The following is a 9723-nucleotide window of genomic DNA, read 5'->3' as shown; positions in this document are numbered from 1 at the left end:
CCAAGTGGAGGAGTTCAAGTATCGCGAACGAGAGATTGCAGATACAAGCGGCCAGATGAGTGTCCCCCGCAGGGTGGACAGATGCTCCTTATGAGATAGTGAGAAATTTGGTTGTCTGGGAGGCACTCGAAGTAGAGCTGCTGCTCCTATGCACAGAGAGGAGTCAGATGAGGTGGCTTGGGCATCTGGTCAGGATGCCTCCTGGGGAGGTACTCCAGGCATATCCATCTGGGAGAAGACCATAGGGACCCAGGACACAGTTGAGACTATGTCTCTAGGCTGGCCTGGGAATGCCTTGGGGTCCCCCCAGAGTAGGTGGACCATGCAGCAGGGGAGAGAGAGGTCTGGGCTTCACTGCTGTGGCTGGTGCTCCCGCTGGATGGATGAATGAATGAAATTTACTTATTATTTTTGTGTGGAAAATCTTTCCTCTTGCCGTATTTTAAACAAATACACTTAATTACTGAGGAGGTGCTATGCATATTTTAATATCTATAAATATAAGATTCAAAGTGTCTATTGTCATATGTAGTGTGGAAGTGTGTTTTCTCATACAATGAAATCTTACTTTGCTGTCCTCAGCGCATTTTGAGCAAGCAAACACATCTGCCATATAGGGGGCGATGTCAATATAAGAGTATATATACAGTATATAAGAGTAGTTTCACTGTGACTCATCTCCTCTATGCTTTCCTGTCAGAACTGGACATTTGCAGGCAATGGTCGGGGGTTTCCGGTCAGACAGTGGAGAGATGTCTGAGCACCATGACAAAGGCTTCGAGTGGTAATCAATTTATTACATCGGGTATCAAGGCGCCGACTCATCACTCCTCCCAACAGCTCAGAAAATATTTATCTCTGTCGTTTCAAGAATTTATAGTTCATAAAAATGGCTGCCGTGCACGCGCACGCTCGCTCACACGCACACGCACACACACACACACACACCTGTATTTCCTTGACAGCAGGATAAAGAGGTGTGGGCTAAAAATGGCCATCGCGCCATCACAAACAGTGAACATTTGTCTCCTAAAAACAAATTTTGTTTGCTTTTGTTCATTTATGAGTTTCTTTTTAAATACAGGAAAAAGGGGCCAGAAACTAAAGCGGGAAAGTGAAGGACGAGAGAAGTGAAGGAGACGTCTTTATGTCTGAAAAATGAGAGGCGACGGTTCCTCCTGAACTTGAACGCCTCACCAACCGACTCCTCTATCAGTGCATTCGCTGTCACGCTCTGGAAGACGGGCCTAATCCTCCAAGGTGTCACATGATGAACGGAGACAACGCAAGCCAATGATGGCTGGGAACAGCCCCCTCCTTACCCCCGTACCCCTCCCCCCCCCCAACGGCCCTCATCACCTGTCAGAAAAAAACTCCGGTTGTTTGTTTGAACAAAGATTTCCTGCAGTTACAAAGGTCATTCACACACACACACACACACACACACATTTTGTTTTCTTTCACCATTTTCTTTTCCTGTGTGCGTGGTCACTTTGCAGCCCTGGTGGATTGGAGATGCAGGGGGGCGGGGGCTGTGCACGTAGGTGTCGCTCTGCATTAGGCATCTTGTCTACCTGCTAGAAGACCGGCACCTGTGGTAGATATGCCTGGTAGGAGAGTTACACCTGCTGGCGGACTGATGACTGCATGCACATTGACACCTGCAGGTAGAGTGACGCCTTCAGGTTGAGCAAAGCCTAAAGGTAGAGCGATGGCTGCAGGCAGATTGATATGGGCAGGTATAAGGAACACCGGAAGGCAGGTGTCACTCTCTCTCTACCTGCAGGCAGAGTGACACCTGCCTTCAGGTGATGAGCAGTGATTCAGAATGACACTTGCAGGCAGAGCAATGCCTGCTGGCAGAGCGACACTTTTAGGTGGAGCAACACTTGTATGCACAGCAACACCTGATGGCAGAGTGACACCTGCAGGTGTCTGAGCTCCTGACCTCGCATGTGCAACTCACAACCCCAACACACACAGACAGACACACTCACACACACTGTCAGCAGCGCTGCGTGGCTTCACTCTGTAGGCTGTATCCTTCATGGGAGCCCAAAGATGGCAAGAAGTTGATGAAAAGTGATGGCGTGAAGAGAAGCCTCATGGCGTTCAGTTCCAACACCGGCCCCGACTGCCTAGCTGGACTGAGAACCTGCAGGTCTTCAGGTGGACCGGCGGCAGGCAGGACTCCCACTGGAGCAGAAGCTGGAGTTACTCCATGTTTCGGTTGCAGTCGTAGGACAGCCGCCGCTTAGCAACTGTGCTCCAAGGGTGCTGATTGGCCGAGGAGAGGCTGGAGGAGGGGCTGGTGGGGGGGACAGGTCTGCTGTCCTGCAGAGGCAAGAGAATGAGAAGCATGAATTTGTAAATACAGAAGGTCTCATCATTAACTATCTACAACGCAGGTGGGCACGGAGATAATCCCAGCTGAGAGGCAAGGCTTTATGTGGCTGCAGCCAAACATCCAATAATTCACCCTCTCATTCACTCTTTCAGACAACTCAGGGTCTTCAAGGAACCCGCAGGGTTTTTTTTGATGAAAAAAGGAGAACCCAGGAAGGAAATGAGCTTGTGTTTAACGCCGTGACTTGACAGGAAGTGACTCACTGTGAGCGGCTGCCGCAAATGTAGCGTCCTCAGCAGCAGGCTGCTGGTCACGCCACCGCCACGCCGATGCCTCCCGGCAATTTTGTTCAGGTCATAGAAGCGGTCCAACAGCCTGGGGGATGGAGGACATGGTGGCATCAAGGGACTTTCCGTGAAAAACTGTCTTTGTCACATTGCAGTCAGAAACCTGAGAGAACCAGGGAGGTCGCCTGCAGGTGTCCATGACACTCAGAACCCTCCGAAAGATTACATGAAACCCTCCCCTTTATTAGATCCAGGTTTCAAAAAGGAAAATAAGACAAGAGAAAAAAACAAAACAAAAAAAAAAGCTCAGATGGTCCAACTTTATCTCACAGTACCCAGTTCGGCCACTAGATGAAGACATTTATCAAATTTGTCAATGAGCGTAAACATTGTTTCGCATCATTCGGGTTAAAAAGATGGCAAGAATTAAACACACACACGCACAGTGTGTATATGAGAAATACACATAGATGATAGTACTTTGGCATAGGACTTGTTTGTCCCCCTAATTCAGTCCTTCTCAAATAGTGGGGGGAGCCCCCCGGGGGGGGGTCGATGCTAGGGGGGGGCATGTGACCTTGGGCAACATGCTTTTTTTTTTGCTATACTGGATTAAAGTGTAATTGCACATCCACTACAGTAATTGGCAGTGGCGCTCTCTTTGTCAGAGTGTAGGCAGGCAGTATTAGCTCTATGATGTAGGGTTTTTTTTTCGCACCGAGCAGGCGATATGAAGTGCAGTTAACAAACCCTCAAGAGACAACTTGAAAAATTGAAAAGAGAGACGAAGATAATGAGACAAAAGAAAGTCATCCGAAAGCTAAGACGAGGAAATATGACGATGCCTATGTGGCGTTTGGCTTCACTGTGACTACAGTAGGAGACGAGATAACTTAACACTTAAAATCTTTTCTGTTACAGATTTAAAACAATGTTAATAAAGTTGTTCTTTGTTGTAAATTGAACTATATTTCTTTCTTTTTTGTTTTCTTTAATTTTAATAGGGATATAATTTTATGCAGAGGTGTACTTATAACAATTTATAGACAAATGATATTATCTATAGTCGCGGCGGAGAGTGGGGGGGCGTGAATTGTTTTCTTCTTGCTTGGGGGGCCGTAACAGAAAATTATTGAGAAACACTGCCCTAATGGATTGATGCAATGGAGGGTGGACTCACCCTTGGTCACTGTGGTCACTGCTGGCACGGCCCCTGAGGAGCTGGGTCAGCGTGGGGACGCTGGCGGCGTGACCGGGGTCATGGGCAGAGGAGGAGGAGGAGGAGCCCGACGGCGACGGGAAGGCCTCGGCAAAGAGCGCCGCCTGCATGAGAGCATCATCAGTGGGGTAGGGAGCAGGGGTTAAAATATTTCAAACACAAAAGCATTAAATCATCCCGTTTTGGCTGGAGCTGGTAGAAATAAATGAGCTTAAAAAATTAGCTAGAAAATAACTGCTTGTTTTGAACTGGGCAGTTGCTAAAAAACAATGCCTGAGGGTGAATTTTCATAACCCCCCCCCCACAATGGTACCCCAATTACTAAGTGTTTTTGCTTGGAAACCCAATATTATTACACCCACCAGCCAATTCAATTGGAGTTTAGGAGTTTAAAATACACACTTAAATTGTGAGAATTTCCCTATCGTCCATCCAAAGGATTCAGAATTGACTCCGTTTTGCAAATGTTTTGTATTTTTCGAACTTCAATATTCAAATGGATCATAATATTGTAGTGCTTTAGTCAGGGAAAACACCTGGTTGACAGTAAAACGTCTGTTTAAAAAGCTATAGCTGTTGACGCCACACAAGCCTGCAATACAACTAACTGTTCCCACTCAATTCCAGGTAAAAAAACAAAAAAACAGAATTCCTTACACCCCAAAACACACACAAAATTCCCAGCTACCCCAAAATCACACAGAAAACAAGCATCAACAAAAGATTGATGTTAAGTCGCTCCAAGGTTATACCTGAGGGGCAAAGAATGGATTCCTATGTTACAGCTGCGTAATAAGGTAGAGATGTTACCAGGCAGGAGTGTGAAGGCTCCCGGTTCTCTTCCTTGGAGCTCGCCGGCCACCACTGTCCCGCCGGGTCCTGACCGCCGTCTGGCACGTCCTGAGGAAACGCTGCCCAGCCATCGTCCGATTGGTGGAAGGCGCCGGCAGTCCAGCTCTGCTTCCAGCCACTCGCCACGCAGTTTCCCTCTGCTTTTCCTCAAACACAAGAGAAGGTCCGGTCAGTCCGGGTGAAGATCATCATAAGGATCACTGAATTTTCCGCAGATGGGAGTGAGAGGGGGAACGGTCAGATGTGTGTGATGACCCGTTTAAGTCAAGTCCCGCCCCCCGGCCAGATACCCGCCTCCTGTGCTCCAGAATCCTCTGGAATCCAGGTCAGGGCTGATTAACAGTCTCCTTCCCGCCAGAGAAGGAGAACCCTCAGCAGGTTCTCAGCAGAGAACAGGAATGCTGCTAGCTTAATCCAGAAGGTAAGCAGTTACATAACAGCAAATGTGATCATGTGACCACAGGGGGGCACCTTGGATCAACTGGAACAGAGGTTCAAGACAATCTCACAGCTGGTTCTGGTGGCAGATGCAGGATTCCAGGTTTCAAAGGTTCTGAGGTTCTACAGCGTCTTCATCGTACAGCTTCCTGCTTCCTGTGTGGGTTGAAACCCGACGTCCTCGTGAAAAGCCCACCGGTAACCCACTCCTCTGTGAAGTACCGCAAGGCTTTGGGCTTGAGGTAGGGAAAATGCCAATCACAGCCATTGCTGGGGTGAGGGGCAGGGCTTAACCCGGGCCGGGAACCCCCCGAGACTGACCTTTGACCCCTTGAACACATGATGGTGGTTGTTTTTGTTTTTAAAAGCACAGCTCGACAGGTTGGATCAGTGTGCGGCAGGGTAGTTAAGGTAAGACCAGGTTAGCCGGATTAACGAGGGGGTCTGCTCCTGCTGTTCTCAGTGGCATCAAGGAGACCTCCTGAACCACCTGACCATCACGTGTAGGGAGAACAGTAGAGGAACGAGAGGGGGCGAGAAGGAGAGAGAGAGAGAGAGAGAGAGAAAGGGAGAGAGAAAGAGTAAAAAAAAGACCTGAGACTCACCCACACTCTCTTTGCTCCCATGGTGCACCGGGACAGACCTGTCTGCTTCTGCCTGCATGAACAATCCAAACTCATCCTCCTCCTCCTCCTCCTCCTCCTCCTCCTCGCCTGCCCTCCTCTCCAGACTCTCCAGGTCTCCAGTCCCGTTCCTGCCTCCTGCCGCTCCCAGCCGTCCCTCCACCGCCTCCGGACAGGGTGGGCTGATCACTGTGGCGCCCGCAAGGGGCGTGGAGGAGGTAGGTTTAGCAGCAGGGGGAGCGAGAGAGATGTCGGCGCCGGGGTCCTGCTTCACTCTCCCGCCCACCCCTTCTCCGAGTGGGAGGTCTTCATCTGCCCTGGAGGTTCCTCCTCCTCCTGTATTCCCACCAGAGTCGGTCCGGTGAGGAACCCCTTCTTGGAGAACCCCCATGCCTCCTCCTTCCTTCTCCTCCCCCTCCTCCTCAGGCTCTGCAGCCGAGCCCTCAGGTCCTCTGCGGTTGCTGTGACAGCATGCTTCCCCCTGATGGTCAGCGGCAGAACAGCAGCCCCCCCCAGTGGGGCCTCCCGGGTTCTCCGGTTCTACAATTGTGCCGTAAGAACGTGGACGGATGGCTGCCACGGTTCCTACCTCGGGGAGCATTAACGTCCCGGAGCTCGGCTCCTTGTCGTGCCGGACTCCACCACCATCGCCGTGGTTTCTGGCCCCGGACCCTGCCTCCTCCTCATCCTCCCGCCACTCCTTCACCTGGGAGTCTCCTCTCGGGCCTCCGGGCTGCCATGACGGCTGTGGGCGAGGGGGGGAGGGTGTGGCCGGGTACGCTTCTTCCTGCTGTGGGGCCGGCAGCTTCTCGCCTCTGCCTGGCTCCTCCTCGCGGCTCGGGTCCCGGGTGCCTGCCATCCCAGACCTCCTCCACCTTCGTCCTGAGCAGGCTCTGTTGGCCCACTGGGTCGCGGGCTGTGCCGGCGGCGCCGACCCCATCCCTCCCCCACCTCTGGGCCATGGTGGCACTGACCCAGGCTTCGCCGCTGGGTACAGGCAGCTCCCCTTCTCCGTCCGCAAGAAGAGGCACTGTGTCTGCGTCTTCCCGTTGCCCTCCGACGTCTTCAGCGTGGCGACTGTCATCAGGGCACCGATCCCGGCCTGCCTCGCGTCTACACACAGGGGGAGTCCGTAGCCTTCGGAACCCCAGCCCCCTCTCAGGTACAGGTCCGCGGGCCTGGGGCAGGGCACTCGCCGGCCTGTGGCGGCGGCAGGCTGCTCCCCGCTGGGTTTGCAACGGCTCCTGGAGCACAGGGCCCAGGCCCGGAGGCCGCGCAGCAATGGCAAGTCCCCCAGCTCCAGGCGGCTGGTGAAGGGAGGTGCCGCCCGGGAGCAGCCGTGGAGGACAGCCGGAGCGGCGCCCGACAGGCAAGGGTGGTTGTTGTTGTTGTTCTGCTGCAACATGGCGCTCGCCGTCAGACGCGTCCACCTGCCTGTGGTGTAAACCTCCAGTGGAGTTGAACCCCACCGCCGCTATGGCGTCCCTCCGCTGCCCACTATGAGTCTGTAGGGGATCCGCAGCTCGGCAGGGAACGGCGGTGGGGGAAGGCGTGCACGGGGGAGACGGTGGGACCTCTGGCCAAAGTTCCACCGGCTCTCATCTCAACAAAGAAACAAGAAAATGGAGAACAGAGAGAGAGAGAGAGAGAGAGGGTGGCGATGACCTCAGGACGATGGCTCCTTCTCTTCTTGCCTTTTTGTCCTCTTCCTCCACCTCACATGCACTCAGGTGTTTGAGAAACAACCTGGAGGAGGAAGAGAAAAACAGGGGGGAAAAGAGTCTGTGTCACTTCCTGTCCCAGTGAAGGATTGGAAAACTGCTTCCTGTCATCCTGTCACTCCACTCTGTTCCGATCGCAGCACGTCGCTAACACTAGCTGCTAACTTAAGCTGCTAACCACTAAGCCTCCACCTTAGGACCTCTCACCTTTATCCAAAGGTCTTCCTCACTTCAGACTGTGTGTGCATGGTCAATACTCCAGTCCCTATAAAGGGTGGACCCTGTGGGCGGTCCCGCTAATACCTGGGATCACCTAAGGGGGCGTAGCCTTTGGGGTCAAAGAGGGGTTGTGGCCTGGTGAGGGTGTCACCTGCCTGGGAATCATCTGAGGGGGCGTGGCCTGGAGGTCATGCAGGTCACCTGACCCAATTATTTTTTTATTCTGTAATATCTATCCAATTTGAAGCAGCCAATCTCAAAGGAGCTATTTTCTGCTGATCCTGGGATGGAGCCACATCACTTCCTGCCTGGGCTCATTATGGGATGCCCATTCCTCACTCCAGCGGAGGCTCGACGCCTTTTTTTGTCTCCAAATTATAACGTAATTGATTTCTGACTGCCAAGGATGAGGAGGGCAATGACGAAAAGGAGCGTGGTGTTTGACGTCTGCAACCTGGCAAAGGTCATGGCCTCCCGTCACACACACACACACACACACACACATACACACACACACACACAGGGGCCCCCTCCTCTGGGTGAATCCACGGCCTCCAGAAACCGCACCGACCGCCGTGTCGGCTCCTCACATCACGTCACGCCTCGCAGGCTGCGGGTATGACCCCCCCCCCCCCCCCTTCCCCTCCCAGCGGAGAAGGACGTCCGCAGCGCGTCTCACCTCGGCGGCCGTGCCCGGAACTCAGCGTCCCTCCGCGGGCCGAGGCGCAGCATCTCTCCGCCGCCGCATCCCTCGTCCGCTCGGCCTCCGCCGCCGGCCTTGCAGGATTCTGAGAATCACGTCAGACGAAAGTCCAGGGCGCTACACGCCGGCTTCCGGTCCTCGGTCGTCATCGTCGTCGTCGTCGTCCCCCGGCCATTGCGCATCATGCTCTCCGCGGTGCGCACCGCCGCGACCAACCGCAGTGCCGTCCGGCCGCGCTAGAGAGCCAGATGACTGCGAGCAGACTCGACCTGCAGCCCACTCACTGTATGAGGGAGGATCCGTGCCCGGTGGGATGATGGGGGGTGATCGGTGCCGCTGCAGCGAGCGGAGGAGTAACGGGGACGAAAACGCACATTGCAGTGTACACCCCCCCCCCCCACACACACACGTGTGTGTGAGTGTGTGTATGCATATGTATATATGTATGTATGTATGTATATGTATATGTGATTCATTTGTCTAACAGTTTGTTGAGCATCTGGTTGTTCCTTTGCTAAGTCTTCACACATCATTTATAGACACAATACAACTCACTCATTCATTCACATATCTGGGTAATTTAGGGTCTTGTCATTGGTGTTTATCATTGTGAATGATATATTCTAATCATTATTATTAATATTATTATCATCATCATCATCAGAAGTGGTATTTCTTGTGACTGCAATAGCAGCTAGCCTTATTTTTTTTTCTAAATTATATCTAAATATGTTTTCAGACTAAGAGAAAAGGGTGTGATACCTTTCAGAGACAACATGAACAGTTAACACATCGATAATTTCACCTCATTAAAGTCTTATTCACCTCTCATCATTAACGTTATTGTCAATTTTTAAACAAAACTGAGAAAGAATTGCTTTCAAACACAAAATCCCTGATAAACAAAGTTATTAAATTCTTTTACATCTGCCTAGGTGATGGCACTTCGGGGTGGCTGATGACGCTGCACTCTCGTTGGCACGGTTTACCCCTCATAAACCGTGTTCGTCTCCCTCATACTCGCGCACACGCAATGGGAAGACGTCATAGACACAATTTGTCACTTCCTCTTTCGCCCCCCCCCCACACACACACACATAATACCCCCCCCCCCCCACACACACACACACACACACAGGGTAGGGGAGGTTGTATGTAATTGAGTCGGGTTCCACCTCCAAGGAACCTTCCTGTTTTTGGCCTGGTTGGTCTTCTGCCTCCGATAGGGTCGACCGCCCCCTTCCTGAACCGGAGACCAAAAAAAAAAAAACCCACAGTCTTGTTGTGGATTCACCAAGAAAGAAATGCAAATAC

General features: G+C 52.2%; 1 protein-coding gene across 2 annotated transcripts; it reads right to left on the bottom strand.

The window, feature by feature from the left end:
* Window positions 1-776: 776 nt before the first annotated feature.
* LOC147235507 (uncharacterized) lies at window positions 777-7298 on the bottom strand. 2 transcript variants are annotated; one of them, XM_086177125.1, is made up of 5 exons: window positions 5749-7298; window positions 4664-4851; window positions 3815-3957; window positions 2611-2722; window positions 777-2334 (listed from the first exon to the last, which is right to left on the bottom strand). In XM_086177125.1, exons 1-5 carry the CDS (start codon window positions 7169-7171, stop codon window positions 2215-2217), a joined length of 1986 nt encoding a protein of 661 aa, XP_086033251.1. In that variant the 5' UTR covers window positions 7172-7298; the 3' UTR covers window positions 777-2214. The 2 variants fall into 2 exon arrangements, with proteins under 2 accessions (XP_086033251.1, XP_086033258.1); XM_086177132.1 differs by having other exon boundaries at window positions 4664-4845.
* Window positions 7299-9723: the final 2425 nt, after the last annotated feature.

Source organism: Fistularia commersonii, chromosome 3 (genome assembly GCF_037954325.1).
Source record: "Fistularia commersonii isolate RoL2024-O1a breed Wild chromosome 3, RoL_Fcom_v1.0, whole genome shotgun sequence".
Lineage (NCBI taxonomy): Eukaryota > Metazoa > Chordata > Actinopteri > Syngnathiformes > Fistulariidae > Fistularia > Fistularia commersonii.
This window is presented reverse-complemented; position numbering and strand designations above follow the sequence as displayed.